The 21,256-nt window shown below is 43.4% G+C and overlaps 1 protein-coding gene across 6 annotated transcripts in view; it reads right to left on the reverse strand.

Moving 5' to 3' along the window:
• The window catches only part of BLM (BLM RecQ like helicase), a 38,078-nt gene extending 20,128 nt beyond the window's left edge, over positions 1-17,950 (reverse strand). For 2 of the 6 annotated variants that reach the window (XM_081124349.1, XM_081124353.1), the window contains exons 1-12: positions 17,863-17,943; positions 15,701-15,802; positions 13,878-14,575; positions 13,190-13,346; positions 12,802-12,935; positions 11,576-11,708; positions 10,615-11,294; positions 9,042-9,233; positions 6,677-6,795; positions 5,607-5,720; positions 3,119-3,217; positions 2,763-2,911 (exon numbers count right to left, since the gene is read on the reverse strand). In XM_081124349.1, coding sequence (XP_080980475.1) covers positions 2,763-2,911; positions 3,119-3,217; positions 5,607-5,720; positions 6,677-6,795; positions 9,042-9,233; positions 10,615-11,294; positions 11,576-11,708; positions 12,802-12,935; positions 13,190-13,346; positions 13,878-14,575; positions 15,701-15,798 — 2,573 coding nt within the window. In that variant the 5' untranslated portion in view covers positions 15,799-15,802; positions 17,863-17,943. Of the gene's footprint in view, positions 1-2,762; positions 2,912-3,118; positions 3,218-5,606; positions 5,721-6,676; positions 6,796-9,041; positions 9,234-10,614; positions 11,295-11,575; positions 11,709-12,801; positions 12,936-13,189; positions 13,347-13,877; positions 14,576-15,700; positions 15,803-17,862 lie in introns of all 6 variants that reach the window. The other 4 variants (XR_013997905.1, XM_081124350.1, XM_081124351.1 and 1 more) reach the window with 4 other exon arrangements.
• Between the last annotated feature and the right edge of the window lie 3,306 nt (positions 17,951-21,256).

Below are 21,256 nucleotides of genomic sequence, written 5' to 3' on the forward strand. Positions count from 1 at the left end.
CTAAAAGAAGTTCCAAACATAAAGTTTTGTTATTATGAGAAAATCAAGTTTTAGCCACCTTCAAAACTTAAGTGCTGATTTTCCACAATGCAAATCTAATGATCAGGTTGTGTTAAACTGAACACTGCCACTGGCAGCGTACATAATGCAACACAGAAGTGGAAGTTAGGTTAAAAGTTAACCTCCAGCAGTCAAGACATCCTGCTGGTTACTCCTGCCCCATTTTTTCCTCTTACAATTGCCCTCTCACTTTCTAAAAACAAACAAATGAACCCTACTTTGGACTTATCCTGAACTTTACTACCGTGCACTGTTCCAAATGGAGAAAGCTCCAGGACACCAAACAAAAAAACCTGTCTAGTACGGGTGTAGGTGAAACTTTCTTTAGTCAAAGAACCAGAAACCCTTAGTGGGGTTTCATGTTTTTAAGTGTTTTAGGTATTTCTGTTAAGGGTAGGATATAACATCAGGAATGAAGTATTCTGGCCTTTATTGAGATGTTCTGGTTTCAGATATACTGAGTGAGGTGCTGGGTAGACGATTATTTTCACTTTCTGACACCGCTTCCTTCATCCCTGACTACTGTCACAGAACACTTTAGACTACAGTTAAACAACACTTTAAAACTATCCCTCTCATTTATACAAAACACTCAAGAGTTTTCTTTTAGCGCTTGAAATGGCAGAAGTATGTGTAGCAGATTGTGGCAAAAAAGGCGGCAGATAAAAGACTGACATATCCAAGGGCTATTTTGATCGTCCCCAGTTCATTACTTCCAGTCGCTGCCACAGCAAAGGGAAATGCAGTCCTGATGCAATTACGGCATTAAAAAAACTGCTCGGGAATACAAGTGACACAGGTGATCTCGAAAGTTACTTGAGTTGATTTGGGCCTAAGCTGAGATTGGTGTGAGTCTCCCTACCAACAAGAAGGCTGAAATGACTCTGCCCAAGAATGGCCTTATTGCCTTTTCCTACATTTTACAACACACTTCAATTTCAGAACAATGTTTCATGCATTTAAAAAAAAAAAAAAAATGGCGAGTCACAAAAAAAAGTCTGAGTAGTGCTGGTGGGAGTGTAAAATGATGTGGCAGATCTCAAAAGGTCCAAAACAGAGTAACCACACAACACAACAATTCCACTACTGGGTCTATATCCAAGAGAAATGAAAACACAGGTCCACCTAAAAACTTGTGTGTGAACGTTCATAGCAGAATTACTCAGTGGTTAGAACATTGGCCCACAGACCAAAGGGTCCCAGGTTCGATTCCAGTCAAGGTTCCCCACCCAGTCTGGGTGCATGTGGGAGGCAACCAATCCATGTGTCTCTCGCACTGATGTTTCTCTCTCTCCCTATCCGCCCCCCTCTAGAATTCGATGGAGAAAATGTCCTCAAGTGAGGAATAAAAAACAAAAGAGCCCTCGAAGGCTGCTCCTGGCGCACACTGATGGACAGAGGCTAAAAACATTGCCTGTCTAAAAAAAAGCTGTCACAGACCCGTGTAGTGCCTGTAGGCGCAAATTTCCAGCATGCAGTTTCTTCACTAAAACCTAAAGTATGACACCTTAAATACAATGTAATGTTTCTCAATTATGGAAGCAAATTGTATTTCCCCCAATTTTATACAAACACCCCTCTGCAAGTGAGATTAAATTAAAGGTCTAAATTTTGTGATTACACACACAAAATTTTTAGGACTTGGAATTCTGACACCCAAAAACGCCAGTTTGATCTGCCGTGGTCTTGGTAGCTGCCTCAATCGCATGACCCCTCACGGCCCTCATAAGGCACTTCCAGTCCTCAGAACCCGCTGAGAGGTGCCGTCACTGTTTTTACTGATTACAATATTTATACAGCCAGCTTATTCTCTTTATTTCCAAATGAACAAAAAGTGGGCTTTAAAAAAAAAATCACCCGAATATATTAGTCACTATTCCTTCAGGCATTCCTCAGACTCAAAGCACCAACAAATTGGAAGGAAAAAATATCTTAACCTTGGTACACAACAGCTGTTAAGTAGATATTTGCTGAGTGAATGAACCTAACAGAGAATGTACCTGTGTCTACAAACTCAAGCACAGGTACAAAATAATCCAGTACCACCTATATATGCGGGGTAATTCCCTATTGTGGTTTTTATTATTGAATATTTATGGATTTGGTGCCAATAAGAAGCCCTTTGCTGTTGAGATGGAAACAAAGTAAAAAAGCTGTTACACATAGTTTCTGGACTGTTTCCCACACTCTGGATGTCACTGGGACTTCAGAGGAAAGGACAAAGCAGGGTCACTGGTTCATTTCTGATGTGCACTCTAGGGTGTCGGGAACCAAACTAGATAAGTAAAAGCTAACTTATTACCGGGGTGATCCCAGGGCGAACAGGGACAGCATGCACTTTATCCGTAGTTACCAAATAGGCACCAGGAGAAAGTTTTCGTTTAGTAAGTAAAGAAAAGCTCCAGGGCCCTGGTCCCCAAATCTGGTTGTACGTTGTAATCACTTGGGGATTTTATTTTTAAGGCGTTAGCAGTACTGCCCTTACTATACGCTAATTGGACAGTAACGTAACCCCAAGAAAAGGATGGTTCACTTGGGCATTTTTAAAAATATACTGGCTCCCAGCCCCAAAATTCTGAGCTAACTGGCACCAGGCGCAACTTCGGCATTGGGATTTTCAAAGCTTCACAGGTGATTATACTGTACAACAATCTGAGAACCACTGCCCCAGGGTTTGAAATGCAGGACTTTCAGTAACTTACACCTGAGGTCTGAGAATCTTCAGCTGAGTGAGGATGTCCTTCTGTACCCTGGGGTTAGCTGTGGCAGTAAGAGCCATCACCGGAACAGAGGGGAACTTCTGGCGAAGCATATTCATTCTTTTGTAATCTTGACGAAAATCGTGTCCCCACTAGTTGGGAAAAGAACACTGCTTTTCAGACTGTGAATCTTCCTTATATACAAAGCAAACACTGCTCGCTATATTCAGAACCCCTATTCTTCAGTGAAATAGCAGAATAATTCACCCAATGTTTTTTCTCTCTCCAGTTCTGAAAATACATATGCTGTTGGTAGTGTATATTTATTGATATTTCAAGACATAAAAAACAGTCTTTACCTGACTGACGCAATGTGCTTCATCAATAACAAAGCGTGCCAAGAGCTTCCTCTCATACAGATTCTCCAGAGTAGAAATCAGTCTGTTACTTGCACAGACCTAGATCAGAAATGGATTAGACATTAAAAACCATTTAACCACCACATCACCGTAAGGATTCTGTTGTCTTTCAGTTCCACTACAGCTTAAGCTGTATTAGAACTTCAGAGAAAACTGGTTCTCATTCCTAAGAGTTAGCAGAAGTAATAGAAAACAGCAGAGACATTTTAGAATGTTTAGGAAGCAATTCTGTACCAGGTCATTGGTTCTAAAACTTTTTTTCTGGACCTCAGTAAACCCGAGAGCCATGTTTACACTGGTAACAGTATTATAGATACGTTACTTTGCATGCTTGTTACCTGTGGAGGGAGATACACACACGTGCATATATACATACGCGTGTATATTCAGTTACGTACATATACTTAAATGTATACATATATACACACACACACACATATATACACACACATATATATATATTTTATAGCTCTGTCCATGGTGGGTCCTAGAAACCATGGCATCCTAGTATCAATGACCACATCTGGCACCCACATCTTGAGAAACAATGTCAAAAGGACACAGAGGCCAGTTTGATGGTCTCCCACTGGCCAAATCCAGGACAATTAGAACATTAAAAACATAACAAAAATCGATTCTAGCCCACTATATGAATTAAAAATCCACAATTTCATATTCATGTAAGTAAATATGTAGGTAAAAAGGAAAGCTCGTCATAGTAAAATGCCAACTAAATTAGAAAAATCATCATTTGGCATCCACAATAACAACTCGTCAGGAATCATCAATGGCTGATAAAACTATGAGGTACAAGTTTGATGAGTAACAGGATATTTACAGTCTGAGTATCCCACAACAAAATACCCACTATTACAAAGGCAAAAAATGACCCAAAATGTACATTTTTTTAAAAAAAAAAGAGAAAAAAGTAATTTTACAGTGAAGAAATCCGGCAGACACCACCTTCATTTGGTGATAGGTTAACTAACATCACTAATGATAGAATGAATTGACCTCAAATGCCTCCCAACAGGAGCACTGAGAACTTATCACCACTTCTGATGTTCCTGCCAAAATGAGTAACTTGAATCTAATCATGAGGAAACAGAAGATAAACTCACACTGAGGGGCAGTTCTCAAAATAACTGGCCTTCACTCTTTCTTTTGCGCTGAAGGACATTATTAGGACAACTAGTGAAGTGGAAACGAGGCCTACAGACTAAGTAACAGTGTTGTATCAATGAACATTTTCTGCTTTTGACCACTGCCCTGAGGTTACGCAAGAGAATTCCTTGTATTTAGGAAAATGCACGGCACAGTATTTAGGCTGAAAAGGAATTATGTCTGCAACTTACTTTCAAATGTTTAAGGCAAAAAACAGAAAGAATGATAAAGCAATTACAGTAAAATGTTACCACTTGGGGTTTCTGGGTGAAAGTCATATAGGAATTCTTGTACTATACTGTACACCAAAACTATGTCAAAATTGAAAAATGTATGTATCCTAGTGAGCTTTAAGGAGATAGTAGAAAAAATATATTCATTTCTACCCCCAGGTCCTGGCAAAGAGCTCCGGAAACTTGTGTAATTTCCTAAGTGATAGGAGCACTAGGAGCATCTTTTACTCTACTGACTCGACTCAGCGGGCTCCTGGATGGGGGGACTGTTACCAGAAAGAACGAGCCACGGTTAGAAGAAGCTGGGAATTTTCAGCCCCACACCCTGTCCTCCAGACAGGAGAGGGGCTAGAGAGAGAGCTAAAAACTGATCGTGCCTACATGAGGAAGCCTCAATAAAATCCCAAAAGCATGGGGTTCAGTTTCCAGGTGGGCAAACACATCCAATCGGAGGGGGAGGGGGTGACACTCCCCAACTGCATGAGGACAGAAACCCCTGGGGTCAGGACCCTCCTAGATCTCACCCTACATTTCCTTCACCTGGCTGTTTATCTGTGTCTTTGTCATGCCCTTTAATAAACTGTAAACTTAATTGTTGCCCTGAGTTCTACGGGCCGCTATAGCAAATACAGAACCTGAGAAGGGAGTCATAGGAACTTCCAATTTGTAGCCAAATCAGACAGAAGTTATGAGTAATCCGGGGGCCTACTACTTGCAATTGGCATCTGAAGTGGGGTGGGAGTAATCTTGTGGGACTGAGCCTTTAACCTGTGGGATCCAAAACTATCTCTGGGTAGGTAATGTCAGAATTGAGTTCAATTGTAGGACACCCGGCTGGTGTCACAAGAAGTGCTTGGTGTGAGGACAAACCTCCCCACACTCGGTGACCAGAATGAAGTATCTATGTGAGTAGTAAGGGAGGGAGACAGAGGAGGGAAGGACTGGCTTCTCCCCCACTCAGGAGGAACAACTGAATTGTTTTCCTAACACAGCTCTACAATCATATTTTAAAATAATGGTAAAATACAAACCTTCTCGGGAGTAACGTACAGAAGTTTTATAACTGGGTCTTTTTTTGATAACTGGAGGTAAATACTTGTAGCTTCTGAGTCAGTCTTATCGCCTGTCAGATACGTAGCTGGAATCTAAGTGTAAAAGTAGTCAACAATGTAAGTTTTACACATTAATCTGACTTAAGTGTACGTATATCCTTAGCTTTTACAAATATTTTACAAGATGCATGTCAAACCTGTCAAAGGAAAGGTGATCTCAATGTAATAAAAATAACAAGTGATCAGTACATAGTACATAGTTTCAAAAAACCCTTATTAACTGTAATTCAAAATATTCTTCTCATTGTTTACATCTTTTTCTCTTTCCTTTACTTCCTTTGCTTTTCATATTTGTAAGATAAATATGAATTCAGCACCCACAAGACCCATTCTTTTTATTTTTTATTACGATAGTATAAGTGTCCCACTCTTTTTTAGGTAAATGTATCTTCGGGGTTTTACTGCGTAGGGAGGATGAAAGGCCGTTAACGCCACGGCTGCTTGAATGGTGGTGACCATCACTGACATTCTTTGGAAAACAAATCAAGCCAGTGGTCATGTTGAAAAAGGCAGTGGCTCATCACACTGAAAACAGCTCTATTTTATCACGACGTGTGGGATTCAGCAGAATGCACTCGTATACTTTCGTAATCGTAGCCAGGAAGAGAAAGGATAAGGATATGTGTGTGGCCACGCGCATGTGCATGCATTTTAAGATATTAAGGGAGGAAGAACTATGCTGATCTGGCAGTAATAAAAAAACTACTTTCATGTTAACAAAAAAATGTTTACATCAGCGAAATACAAGTTAAACGTTCCTACTAAAATACATTCCTCTAGAATAAAATCAGATGGAACTACAGGAGGTTATCTGTATGAGAATTTTCAGACTTGTGCTTAAATGTGCAACTTAATGTAACAGCTGTACTTTATTCTTAAAACTCACAAACTATGAAATAAAAAGGTAGCCTAGAGTACTTAAGTAAAATGATCTTTATGTTTTTATTAGTGTTTTGATTGTAATTGGTAGAGTTTTGTTTTTCACTTACATCCAATGAAGTCAGCTTTTGGACTTGGTCTACTATAAGTGATCTCAAGGGAGAAATGACGATAGTGACCCCGGGAGAAACACAGGCAGGGAGCTGGTAACACAAACTTTTACCGCCTCCTAAAGAGAAATGACAAAAAAAATCTGTGAGGTTTTATTTTGAGAGCATGAAGGCAAGAGTTACAAAGTAAGCAACATACAATATCTAAGATAATTAAGTCATAGGATATCAAGGGATACTCCCCATGGTGCCAACAATTTGCCACATTCAAAAGAGCCAAAATACTTGGACAATTTAAGTGTATAAAGATTATCTTTTAGGACATCTCATGAGGGTACATATGATAGCAAAGGCGAGAATCAGGGCAGAAAACTCAAATGCCATAGAACTGCTTTAAAGGTCTACTTGAGAAATCCAAATTCAGCACAAGAGGTACTCTAGTTGCTACTAGGGTTAAAATAATTATTTTGTATAACATTTAATTTTTAAAGTTAAAATGTAATAAAATGCAGAACCCTAAAACCCACAGTTAACATGGTTTAATATGTCTTTGATGATCCAGAGGAGAGATCTAGAATCTCGGTTTTGTTAAGCCATTGGTATGAATACCAGAGATCTTACTCCCCGTGCCCTTATGAACAAGGTAATATGAAAAGAAATTTCTTTTGAGACCGGGACGGGGGATAGGGGTGGAATCTCTCTCCATGTAACTCTAATTCAAAATGGCAAGATAATCAGTACACATTTAATGGTAACTAAAATGATTAATCCCTAATTTTTAACTTCATCAGTCCACTACTACTAGAAACTTGTGCCAGGCAGTTTCTAGGACTTCCATATATATATATATATATATATATAAACAAAACATTCCATCTTTTCAGCATGTGCAGTAAGTAAATTTCACTTTGGTGTATATGTGTAAATGTCAAGGCAAGAGCAGGAAGCTGAGTTCTAGTTTCTGCTCCACCACTTAACAAGTTATGTGACTTAGACATGCCATTTAACCTTGTCATGCCTCAATTTTACCACCTCCAAAATGTACTAGATCAGTGGCTTACAAATTTTTTTTGTCCAAAAGAAACTTTATTTGGAATCTTACATATATGTATGTGTGTATGTATGTATATATATATATATATATATACACATACACACGTGCGCGCGCGCACACACACACATATATACACATATATCAAGAGGTTGAAACTGGAGAGGAAGAACACTTAAAAACCTCTTCTCGCCCGGCCAGGCGTGGCTCAGCGGTTGAGCGTCAACCTGGGATCCAGGCGATTGGGGTTCGATTCCCGGTCAGGGCACATGCCCGGGTTGTGGGCTGCAGCTGATCAATGACTCTCTCATCATTGATGTTTCTCTCTCTCTCTCTCCCTCTTCTTTCCTTTCTCTGAAATCAATAAAGATATAAAAAAACCAAAACAAAACAAAAAAACCCCCTCTCGAAACCCTAAAGGACCACGGAAAGCCCCGAAAACCACTAGACGACCCATGGTCCTTTCCTGCTTTAGTTCTGGGGTACCAACTTGGAGTCAACACAAAGTAAACAAGTTAAATAGGAAATGATTATTAAACCAACATCACCTAAATCAATTTGAAAAATTCAGATGTCCAGACAATACTATTTAACAATGATGGCAATAACTGATTGTTTAAGGTCACAAGGAGAGTAGAGGGCTGAGGGAAGACTGCAAGTATTGAAACGCCAAACTCCCCATGATTATCCTAAATGCTCATTTAATATTCTGACTTGGAGGACTATAAATCATTGAACAGCTGTTATAAACGTTTACAGCACAATGGAAAGTCCTGGATCTCTTCAAAACAGGCCAAGAAAGAACTATGCTAAATGCTTTTCATTTAATTCTCATAACACACTGTGAAGCAGGCATTATGAAATGCCCTGCTCAAGGCCACCCCGCTAATAAACGGCAGGGCTGCGCTTTAGGCCCAGGCTGTCACTGCAGAGCTGAGGATTTTAACTACCATGCGACACCAGGCTGTACCAAATAAGCTGCCAGAAATGGTCATGTCTCTAGTCCAGTCCTACATTTTTATTCATGTTTCAGGCTAATTTAGGCTAGAAAAAAGAAAAATTCCCCAAGAGAAATTCTAGATCAGTTCAACACAATGAGCTTTGAGTTGAAAATCTTAAAGGGCTATAAATGTGATTATGTCAACAACTGGAACAGAGGGTGTGAGGTAACACACTTTCTTACTATGGCACGGGAGGGTTAGAGGCCCATAAATGATACAAATACTGTGTCGGTGTTCTTTTTATTTCCATTAAAAGGCTTTCATTTCACATCTGCCAATGGATTCCTGCCAATTCATATCTAAAAATACATACCAGTGGGCATTAAGATAAAACAGTCTTCACCAAGCAGCGCAGCGTTGATCGCCTCTAGCTGATTAGTTCTAAAATTATGGAGGCCAAACTTTTTATGAAAAATCTTCATCATTTCTTTTGTATGAGGAAAATCAAGACTTTGGAAATGCTCGTGTTTCAGATTTCTGGATGCTAAATTTTGCATCAACTGGCCTAAGAAAGTAATCAATGTTAAGAAAAATCAGTGCATTAATGTCACAAGTCAGTTTCAGGCTTACCCTCTGCCCTGCATAAGGACTGGCATACTTTGCCTACAGCAAAGTCCTTCTTTAAACATTGACTGAATTTCCTCCCATACAAGTGTCAAGGCCACCGAAGATGTCCTAAGGGCCAAATTCAAGCCTTTCCTGGATTTTTTTTCCTACAGCACCAACGCTACTCTATTTCCTCCTTCCTCTCCTCTCAGCTGACCTGCAAGACAACTATGGATTTCAATTCCTTTTCTTGGTTCCACTTCCTCCTCTTGCCCCTTAAATTTGGGAGTGTTTCAGATGTTTGGGGTCTGGGCTCCTTAGTTGCTCTTTTTTTGGCATTTTTCTAGTCCTATGATCTTAAGCTTCACCTCTGTGCACAAAAGGCCTAGATCTCTTTTTTAAGAACCGACTGATCTACTCCCAAGTTCCAGTCCTGTGTGCATCTCCAACTGGCCACAAGACATTTCTACCTAAATGCCTTACCAACACTGTAAGCTCAACAAGTCTTAAAAGAGTCCTCCTCAGCTTTTCTCCAAATCTGCCTGTCTCCAGACTCCCTATTTCTGTTAATGGTGTCATACTTTCCCCACCCCCCGGGGCAGAACCCTCGGAGTCATCTTGGCTTCCTGACCCTTCTTCCACAATGTCACTCAAGTCTGCCCCCTGCTTTCCATCCCTGCTGTTGCAACTCTGGTTCAACACAAAGAATAAGAGGTGCTCACACCAGCTTTGGCAGTTACTCCAAACCCAATGCTCAACTATCTCAAGATAATTGTGAACGTCAAGTATGATACATTCTAACAGGATACAAAAATAAATCCGTTAAAGGTTCTTTTAAAGGTCAGCAGCGTAACTATAAGAACCTCCATGGTAGTAAGTCTTCAGTACTAAAAATAGACAGGGGGCTATATTTTACAGAACTCCGTACATCTAAACTTGTTTCAGTTAAAAAAAACACACATGCACTTTTTGATAACTTTATAGGATTGATGTGAGGTTTAAGAATTAATTTTGGCTTTTCTCTGCAGCCTTTAGTGGCTAACTTCATTCCTCCAAAAACTTCCCTCACTGAACTGTGAGCTCCAACAGGGCAGACCTATTCATTATTTATCTAATACTAGCACCTAGAGCAGAGCATGCACATAGTGAGCACTCCACAAATATCTGTTGAATGAATTAAAAGAATTTTAGGCCAAAAGAAATAATTTGATTGATTTAAGAAATCTGACTTGAAATCTTTCTTAGACTGCCCTATATTTTAATATTTTAAGACATAAAACACGTTTCTTGACAAACTGATCAGTTCTCATCAATCCAGATTTCTAAAATTATATACTTACATTTTTGAATTGGCTCTGAATTTTTAGCAGTAGATGCCACAGGAAGACAGTCCTTCTTGGCCGAAGGAATCATTTCTGATACTGATTTAACCGACCGACCTTCCTTAATAGGCTGATAGGCAGCTGTGGAGGGTTTGCTCATGGCTAAGTCATGCATTATAATTTCCCACTCATCATCATCATCTAAGTCATCTATGTCAAAATTATCAATCTCACAGGCAGCCTGGATTTCTCCTAAGTCATCTGTTGAAGCAGTAAGTTTATTCTGACCTTTCACAGCAGTACTTGTAAGAACATTTCCTGGAAAATGCGAGCTTTCGTTTCTTTTTTCCATCCTTGGTGTTTCAGCCCAATTGCTACTTACAAAGGACTTCTGTAAATGGGAATTGAATAATGGTCTTTCAAAGAGATTCTTCTTGGTGACCGAGAATCCCGTCTTTCCTGGGGTAGTAGTCACTAAAGATTCCCCAGAAGAAATGGAATTTGAGGGAATGGGTGGAAAATTTAACTCCTCAGAACTCCCTGTAGGGCGGGAATCACCCTTTGGAAATGTATAAGGCAAGGAAACAGATGCTGTATCCTCTGTGGGGTCCCCGAGTGCGCCCGGCCTGCACCTCCACGCCAAGCCAAGAACACTGGCATCACTTCGGTTAAAATCTGCTTCAGCTAAGAGTTTCCTTCTGAAAACACACAACAACATGGTAAGTGTGAGCAGTCTACCTCGGTAGGCCACACAACTATATCTTTAATTCTCACCCCCAATTGTGGCAAAATACATCCCCTTTTTTCCAATTTCAAAAATCTGGATACAAATACTAAAGGAACAGTTTGAAAAAGTAAATAAGTTTAAAACACAGTGACAATTTATCCTGCTCAGAAAGCTAACAATTTTGCCCTGCGTTTCTGATACAGCGTAGTGGAAACGCAGTCAGATATACCACAGAAGGAAAAACACCAATACCTTATGTCCCGCTGCTGACGCAGGTCATTCCCACAGCCCAAAGCTTTCAGTTCATCATCAGGAATAGTATCGACTAAGTTACAGATGTGGTCCATCACTCCAATAAGCCGCTGCTGCCAACTTATCTGTCTAGCTATAAAGTAATTATGGTGTTAATATTTTCCTTGTAAACAAGAGAGACAAGATTTTCAAAGTCATGCAAGTAAAATCTGAAGTAGTTTAAAAAGATTATAAACAACTTTAGACTGCCCTTATCTGCCTGTGAAATAACTTGAAATGAGATTGTCTCTATTCTGTATCATGTCTCTATTCTGTAACTATGTTATCATTTAATTTCACGTTAATTCTTAATATTACTCTTAAGGTAACCAAGGTCACTGGAAGATAGGAAAGTTTTACCAATTTACTCTGCATTTTTACTAACTTCAGGTGTAAACCTCATCATGCCCACACAAAGCATATCACAGAGCTGCATGGATGCTTACTAGGGACTGACGTCAATAGGAACGTGAGGTATGAGACGGGGACAGCAGAATTGCTGAGTCCCTACTTTACTCCTGTTTCCTCTGCAAAGAGAGTGGGCATGAGATTGGGAAGAGGGCACTAAACAATGGTCTGCAGGAAATGAAAGCCAGGACAGGCTCAGAGAGAGAGACAGCCACTGGAAAGAACTCAAGTCTCCTTGTCTAGACAGATTACATTTTGGAGTACAAAGGAAACCTGCAAGTAAGATTTCGATTACATTTGAAGCATCTAGTTGATGGAAGAGTGAAGACAGGCAAACATTGTTTTAATTTTCAAAAAAAGTGTAAAGTGAGTGCCAAAAGCTACAAGCTGGTGATCTTGGTATTAATTCAAGAAAAAATTCTAGAACACTTTATCAAACGGCTGCTAGTAAAATATAGCCTTAAAAAACAAAACAAAAAACTTCTGGGAGCTTTACACTTACCTCACAAGGATTAAGTTACAGGAAGGCAAATTTTGGTTCAATGTAAGAAATAATTTTCTAACAAGTAGCGTTTTCAAAATAGAGAATGAATTACCTTGTGAGAACATGGGTTTATGAGTTGTTTGAGCAAATCTGACTAACCAATGAACAGGGATGACTCTATTAGGGCAAAAGGAACTATAAATTTGCCATCTGATACTATACAGTCACAGGTGAAAACACAACCTGACTTGGTTTTCAAAAGTAAGTACTTAGAATACATGATGTGTCTAAGTACTTTTTGTACCGTCACAGCCGGTGCCGATTTCTTGGTTAGACTGCCGAGCAGGCATTTTCTCACGTTCTGACAAGTCCTCTGGTGAGCTTAGGGCAGCCTTCTTTCTGTCACAGGTGTCAAGCTCCTTTAACACACTACAAATTTAAAAATATACAAACAATCAAAGTACAGAGCAGCTCAAACGCATAATTTGTCCTCTGATATTTCTCCACAACTGGTCAGACAATTGATCTCAAACCTCTTTAGCTGGCCCTCAAAGTCATTCATCTTGGATATAAAATAAACTGTGCAGAGCATGAAATTACACAGAAATGATATTACATAACTAAATTATCTCAGATAACCCCGAAACAAACAATAATGCTCATTAATCAATCAGCAACTTTACCTAAAGCATTTTAAAGAGGAAGAAGAGGCAGAAGTTGTTATTTCTTCTGGAGAAGGTGGAATAAAATCTATGTCGTCGTCATCAAGCTCAACACATGGAGATTTCTCAACAGAATGTAATTCAGGTTTTTTCAAGTTTTTTTCCTTTTCACTATTATCTAAAGTAAACAGTTGATAAACACAGGTTATTTTAATAATTAATGAGACAGAAAGAACAGGGTATGAGCACTGAAAATCGAGGGCTTCAGGCAAGTCATAAACATCTAATGACTATGAGACCTAAACAGAAAATAACTTGAATGTAATTTATAACACTTTATAGCATGATTAGATCATATTACACAGCATGCTAGGTGGCAGCAAGCCATAAAGGGACTTTAGTGGAAATTCTACCACTTACCAGCCAGTAGACCATGAATAGGTCATTTCAACTTCTATGGGTCTTATTTTCTTCATATATAAAAATCACAGAGCTATCCTTGGTGTTAATATAAAATTATATTAGCAGAAGGAAATCTTTCATTTCACCAGTATGTCCTGTCTCGAGCATGTGACCAAGAGATTGTTCAATAAGCACTTTTAAAGATCCTAAGATCAAAAGCTATCTCATAGCTGCTACTGTTCCAATGCCTAGCTTTGAATGAAGGAACACAGTCAATATATTGACATGAAAATGAAGTAATTTTTACCTCTTTCCTCTCCCAAATGAGTTTTTAAAGAGTGACTACCCTGAGTATCTTCATTCGTAAGCTCTTCGGAGTTGGGGCCATCATCAATGTAAATCACGTCGCTACTTAACCATTCAGAGCCAGCCTCCTGTCCCTTAGTCGAACATACTTGCTTGCATTCAGAGGAGGGAGTCAAATCAGCTTTCAGTGTATTTTCTTTAGGAATCTGCGCTTTAAAAAAGCTTCTCTTGGACTTTTTTGATTTCTGAGCAGTGCTTATTATTACGTGGTGATTTCTGTAGGGTGTAGCAAACGCTTTTGAATTTCCAGAGGTATCAAAGTCATCCATATCATCCCAATCATTGATGGTCATAAAAGAATCTGATGAAGAACTATATTCTAATTTCTTGAAAATGGCATCACGGGACTCCTTTGTAAGCCGTGTGCTCTGGGTAGTACGTAAAACGTCCTGCAGAATCTGCACCGAATCCAGCAATGATGGTTTTGAACCAACTCTCTTGGTTTGCTGTCCTGCAGCAGCGTTTTTAGAGTCATGGATGCTTGTCTGCTGATTTGTGGTGTGGGGAAAAGTTTCGCTGAAGGAAAAATCCTCAGCAACATTAACATCTTTATCATTTAACACAGGTGTTTTTGCTACTGACACACTAGTCACAGACACACTGTTGGCTGAAGATACTTTCTTTTTAAAAGTGAAACCGCTGGAAAAATTAAAAAACCTGAATTAGATAAATTAAAACACACCCATCAACTACACAAAACTCTAAGTTTTTTACTAATTTATATAACTTACCTTCCATCACCCTCTCAGATTTAAAAATTTCTAAGGTAACTGCCCAGCCGGTGTGGCTCAGTGGTTGAGCATTCACCTATGATCCAGGTCCTGGTTTCATTCCCGGTCAGGGCACATGCCTGGGTTGCAGGGCTCGATCCCCAATAAGGGGCGTGCAGGAGGCAGCCGATCAATGACTCTCATCATTAATGCTTCTCTCTCTCTCTCTTCCCCTCTCCCTTCCTCTCTCTGAAATCAATAAAGACATATTTTTTAAAAAATTTCAAAAGTAACTTAAATTATACTTTGTATGCTCTGACCCTTCCTATTCAGAGGCTAATCATTCAGTTTTGAGAGTATCCAGGCCATTCCCACTACTCATTTCTCACGCTGTTAGTCCTTAATTAATAGCACCTCCAGAGGGAGGGAACGGCGTAAGTGAAAAAGGAAGAGACCCAAATGTGGCTCCTTGTCACTACTGTGATCAAAGTTTTATGGGGAAAATTTTTAAAACTGCTCCCTATACTGAGATTTGGAGAAGTAACAGTTCTGGACATCTCTGGACTTAATGACATAAAGGTCAATGGTGACTCTAAAGTCAAGCACCCAGAAGAGTGTTTAGAACCTGGTAAGGGTACATACAATAAGGAATATAAATTATTAGGAGTTGTGGAGTATAGCTTGGAGGAAAGGACAGAACTAGAGAGCTATAGTTTCCTTATAAATTGTTTCTGGAAAAGATATAAAATTATATTAAAATGCTAACAATATCTATTTGCCCAAATTTACAAAAAGATTCATTACTAATTCATTCGACAAATATTTACTGAGCAAGTGTTATGTGCCAGGAACTGAGCAAAAGTTGAACAACTTATTACCTGGTGCTGCTAACACCTGTCTTACCACTGATTTGCAAAGTGGGAAAGTCACTGACTTCACAGCTTTATTTCCTCATCTATACAATAAAAGGGCTGAAAGAGCAGCTCTGGATATCACACTTGTATGACACTATACGTTAGTGCCTGTATAACATCAAAACAACCAAAATACTTACGAAGATTTTGGTTTTGAAAGATTTAACTTATTGTTAAGTTTTCTGGCTGAATGACGCTCCAGTTGTTCCTGTAGATTATTTTGAGGAACAGCAGCCATGATCCTAAAAAGAGAGGGGAAAAATATGAGTACGGTTATGTACTTTGCATGAATCACAATATTCTGGGGGGGGGAGAGGGGAGCACTAGGGGTGGGGCACTGTTTCAACTGCAAGTAAAGTAATGTGCTTTTTTTTTTGGTCAATAAATTGTTTTGACATTTACAACTGGTGACATTTGAAATATATAATCTCTAACTGAGGCTCACTTGAATAGCAAAATAACCTGGTTTCCCCCCATGCTAAAACAAGCACAAAAGACATTAAGGGAAGGGATTATTAGGAAAGGGCTTGCAGAAAAATGACACCTGGCCTGGGCTTGAAGAATAAATACAAACTAGGCAGTGAGTGTGGTGGGAGAAAATAATCACAGCAGGGTAGCCTATGCACTATTTGTGCAACAGACTTGTGCAATGATTTGTATCAGGCAATGGAGACCCACAGGGGCTTTCAATTTAGTTACCAAGAGTATTTTGCAATTACTTTGGACCTCTTTGTTCTATCCTTTCTTTCCTTAAAAGACCTGTATATATACATATATATATATGTGTGTGTGTGTGTATAGACATATGTGTATAATACATATGTACTAAAATAAATACATAACTAATATATTTACCATATGCACTTGTTTACTTTATATACTTAAACTTTAAATATTTCAAGCATACAGAAAAGTGCAGAAACTAGAATGACCCCGTACCACCAACCAAATTTAAGAAGTTCACTTCTATCCTATTTCTCTTTTAAAGTATAAACCATTTCAAACATATTTAAAATCCTACTCACGCCCCTTAATCTCGTTTCCTTCCCTCCCTCCTCCTAGATCATACTGACTCTCCTAAAGTGAATGTAATTTCCCTGGATATTGTTATCTTGTGACACATCTAACATTATGGCCTTTGCTTGACTTTTTTCTTTTCACTATAATTTCTTTTAATATGTCTTTATTGATTTCAGAAAGGGAGGGAGAGGGAGCGAGAGAGACATCCGCGCTCAATCATGGATCGGCTGCCTCCTGCTCGCCCCCTGCTGGGGATCATGTGCGCCCACGGGGAACTGAACCGAGACCTCCTGGTTCACAGGTTGATGCTGAACCGCTGAGCCACACCAGCCGGGTGGAGGGTGGGGGGGTGGGGAGTGTGTGTGTGTGTGTGGGGGGGGTCTTTGCCCAGCTTCTCAGCCCTGGTTTCCTCATTGTCCAGCCCCCTCTCGGGAACTTCTACCCCCAGCAGACAGACTACAAGCCCCTTTCCGACGGCTGCCCAGCTACCAACGCGCTGGTCCAGCTGACTTCCATCGACTGCAACCGATACCTGCCGCCCGCTCTCCCACGGCCCCTGGCGCAGCGCCTCCCAAGGCTGCACCTCCGCCCTGACAGGGGCACAGGGGCGCCCCCTGCGGCCGTGGCACCAGCAGCCGTCGGGCACCTTCTCCGCCTCGGGACGGAGACACCCAAGGGCCGCGGGAGAGGGGCCTGGGGGGAGGCCCGAGGATGCGGAACAGGCTCTGCAGTCGGCTCTCGGCTCCATCTGGGCACGTGGGCGCCGAGAGCCCCCGCGCAGGGGCCGCACGGGGGGGGGGGGGGGGCTGATCTCCGTGTCGGGGTCACGAGCACCCGGCCCTTAGAGACGGGAAACAGCACCCAGCGCTCTGGGGGGCACTTACTGCGCCTCCCAAGCCCTTTAAGCCGGAACCAAAACAAACAAAACTGGAGGCTGAAGGGACCCCCCCCCGGGGTCAGAAGGAGGTGACGGCGGGGACTCGGCCCCTGGCGGCCGGGACACGCCCCTCGAGTGGGCCCCGGGAAGCTGCAAGTGTTGGGGTGACGGGTGCGGAGCGCGTGGCGCCCCAAAACACACGGGAACGGGGCGGAGTCCTGGTCTCTCCTCCGGGGGGAAATGGGGACGCGGGTGGGTCCGGGAGTCCCGCGAACGCGGCCCCGGCTGGGCCCCCGCCGCCCGGGCGACCCCGGCGCGCTGGCCGCCGCCCCGGGCCTGCTGCTGTCAGGGCAGCGGCTCCGGCCTCCCCGAGGCCGCGGCGGGCCGCCCGCGCGCCGCACTCACCTCCCGCGCCGGCCCCGGGCGGGCGGAACCCGGGTCCAAACTCCCCGCGCCGCCTCCTCAGCCGCCGCAGCCGCGCGCCGCCGCGCTTCGCGCCAGAAGGCAGCAGCTCGCGATTGGCTGCGTCCTCAGGGAGCCGGCCAATCCCGTCGCGACGTGGTACCTGACCCCGCCCCCAGCGCGGGCTTCCGGGGCGGGGCCACGAGTCCGCGCTGAGGAATCACGTGTTACTACAGCCCAATCCTAACTCAGGCGGCCAGGTCAGGTGACTAGCGTTAGACCCGCCCCCCTGCCCACGCTGGCTTCCGGTGCCCGTCGGGGCTGTGCGTCCGGCGTGTTCCCAGCGCTGCGTGAGGCTCGGGGGCGGCGGGAGGGACAGGGACAGGCCGAGCCCGGCCCGCGTGGAGGGACAGGGACAGGGACAGGCCGAGCCCGGCCCGCGAGGAGGGACAGGGACAGGGACAGGCCGAGCCCGGCCCGCGTGGAGGGACAGGGACAGGGACAGGCCGAGCCCGGCCCGCGAGGAGGGACAGGGACAGGGACAGGCCGAGCCCGGCCCGCGAGGAGGGACAGGGACAGGCCGAGCCCGGCCCGCGAGGAGGGACAGGGGCAGGCCGAGTCCCGCCCGCGAGGAGGGACAGGGACAGGGACAGGCCGAGCCCGGCCCGCGAGGAGGGACAGGGACAGGCCGAGCCCGGCCCGCGAGGAGGGACAGGGACAGGCCGAGCCCGGCCCGCGTGGAGGGACAGGGGCAGGCCGAGCCCGGCCCGCGTGGAGGGACAGGGACAGGCCGAGCCCGGCCCGCGTGGAGGGACAGGGGCAGGCCGAGCCCGGCCCGCGAGGAGGGACAGGGACAGGCCGAGCCCGGCCCGCGTGGCCCAGCGATGAGCATGGACCTGGGAACCGAGAGATCAGGTTCGATGGATGATCAGGGCACGTGGCCCGGCCGCAGGCTCCATGCGGCCTGCAGGAGGCCGCTGATCCTGACTCTCATCGTGGGTGTTCCTCCCTCCCCCCCTCCCTTCCTCTCCCTGCAATCAATAAAGACAGAAAAAATGAAATAAGACGTTGTCACCGTGCGCGACGGAATGGGAAGCCAAGCCCGGAAGGTGTGCGGCGGGGTTAGGGGAGCTGGGGTCTCCCCGCCCCCAAGCTGCTGGGGCGCCTCCAGGCCCAGTTCCCGGGGTGCCTGGTTCGGGCCCTGGCTATGCTTTTTTGGGATCCTGTTTATAAACCATTTTGGTTTTTACCTTTGCCCGGGAACTGCCCTTTCTTGCATCTGCTGAGACAGTCCCCATGCCTCTCCTGCTGTCTGGCTTCCTCTGTTCTCCTAAGCCTTGTGGATTTACTGTATTTTTATTTTTATTTTTTTAAATTACTTGCCCGGCCCGGCCAGGTATGGCTCAGGGGTTGAGCATCGACCTAGGAGCCAGGAGGTTAGGGTTCAATTCCAGGTCAGGGCACATGCCCGGGGTTGCAGGCTCCATGCCCAGCAAGGGGCATGCAGGAGGCAGCCGATCAATGACTCTCATCATTGATGTTTCTGTCTCTTTCTGTCTCCCTTCCTCTCTCTGAAATGGATAAAGACATATATTTTTTAAACATTACTTTATGGCCCAGCCAAGCGTGGCTCAGAGGTTGAGCGTCGACCTAGGATCTAGGCAATCGGGGTTCAATTCCCAGTCAGGCCACAGGCCCGGGTTGCAGGCTCTATCCCCAGTGGGGGGCCGATCAATGACTCATCACTGATGTTTCTCTCTCTCCCTCTCCTTTCCTCTCTCTGAAATCAATAAAGACGTATATTTTTTAAAAACATTACTTTAGGATGGTTTTCGTAGAGGTTTGAGAGGGAATGAATCTAGACCTGCATGTTTCATCTGCAGTCCCAGGCTGGAACTCCCGTACTGATTCTTAAAAGCAATTTGGGTAACATAACATTTCCTGGAAGCTGTTCCCATCCAGTATGTTAGCTTTCTGTCGGCCGCCCCCCCCCCCTCACTAAAAGGCCTCAAATGAGATTTCCTAATCTCCCTTTTTTCTTACGCCCTCAAGGCCTACAAAGCCTTTAAAATAAATTAGTTATGCCTGTCCAAAGCCCGTTACTTGACCATGACAAATAAATAGTAGAGAGACACTCATTTTCTTCCACAAATGAAATCCACCCCTTTGGACATGCCTGGATTTCGTTGACAGTAAATATTAAATTATGGTTCAAATATAAAACCTCTACCGCATCTAACACAAGCTAACAGCATTAAAGGATTACTTAGGTCTTAAAATCTAAAAGGTTTTTTCTTCCCTTAAATGAGTCCTGTCAGCCCTAGCATTAGGTATCCATTATTCTAGTAACTACTTCCCTTTTTTGCTCCGTTAAAAAAAAAAATTACCTTTGTTATGCTAAGGCTAGTAGAGACAACTCCCTATTGCCTATTATAATTCTTGCAATTGGTAGCACCAGATGTGCCTCCAGTCTGTGTTCTGTGGCTAGAACATTTATCTTGTCAGAAACTTTTTTTTTTTTTTTGGTTGCTCTTTAAATGGGGGTGGGAAGGCTCCTCCATTTCAAGTACAGCCCGACTTCTCACCATCAAAATTCCAACATACTAAAAACCTTGTAATTGCCTGATAGTGTTTGCACACACCTCTGAAACCAATGAACGGATCCATCTACGTAAAATATGACCCTACAATGTCTTTGAGGCCAATATAGGTTCGGGCAGGTGGATCCACTCCCCCACCCCCAGGAAAAGTCATTCTCTTGCTGATCACTGTTGGCCTGAGTGTGGCACCTGGAGCTGCAGCAGCTTTCTTGTGACCAGGGCAAAATCTAGCCTGGGGAGGGCAGAGAAGAAAGCGAGGACGACTTTGGGGTCCTCCATGATATCCCCAAATATACCCACCCTGGAGCTTCCCCACGTCAGGAAATTTTATTAAACAAACACTCTCAATTTTTTTTTAAGCCAAATGGAAGTTGGGGATACTAGATTTTTAATTTTTCTTTTCTGTTTGGCCCTTCAGATCCATTCTGCACACCTCTGTGTGCATCCAGAGGCTGGGTTTGGCCAATGACATGCACCAGCTGTCTATCAAAGGGTGGGACCAGAGAGCCAGGCCGTGGCTCAAGAGCAGCTGTGTCGTTTTTACAAAGGCCCTATTACCAAGGTTCCAATCACCGCTCCTTCCCTTATGTCCTGTAAGCATGGGGTAGCTTCCCTCCGTGGCTAGTTCCACCTCTTATTGGTTCCCTAAACTCTGTCCATACCTTTGTCGATAGTCCCTTCAGTAGCCTCTCTTAAACGTCCCCTCCGGAGTGTCCACCTCTTTTCTTTCAGGCCCCCTGACGGCTGCCTTGGGTTCCCAACTGATGCAGTTAACAGTCCACCCGCCCGAACCTATA

Source organism: Miniopterus schreibersii, assembly GCF_964146895.1.
Source record: "Miniopterus schreibersii genome assembly, chromosome: 22".
Taxonomy (NCBI): domain Eukaryota; kingdom Metazoa; phylum Chordata; class Mammalia; order Chiroptera; family Miniopteridae; genus Miniopterus; species Miniopterus schreibersii.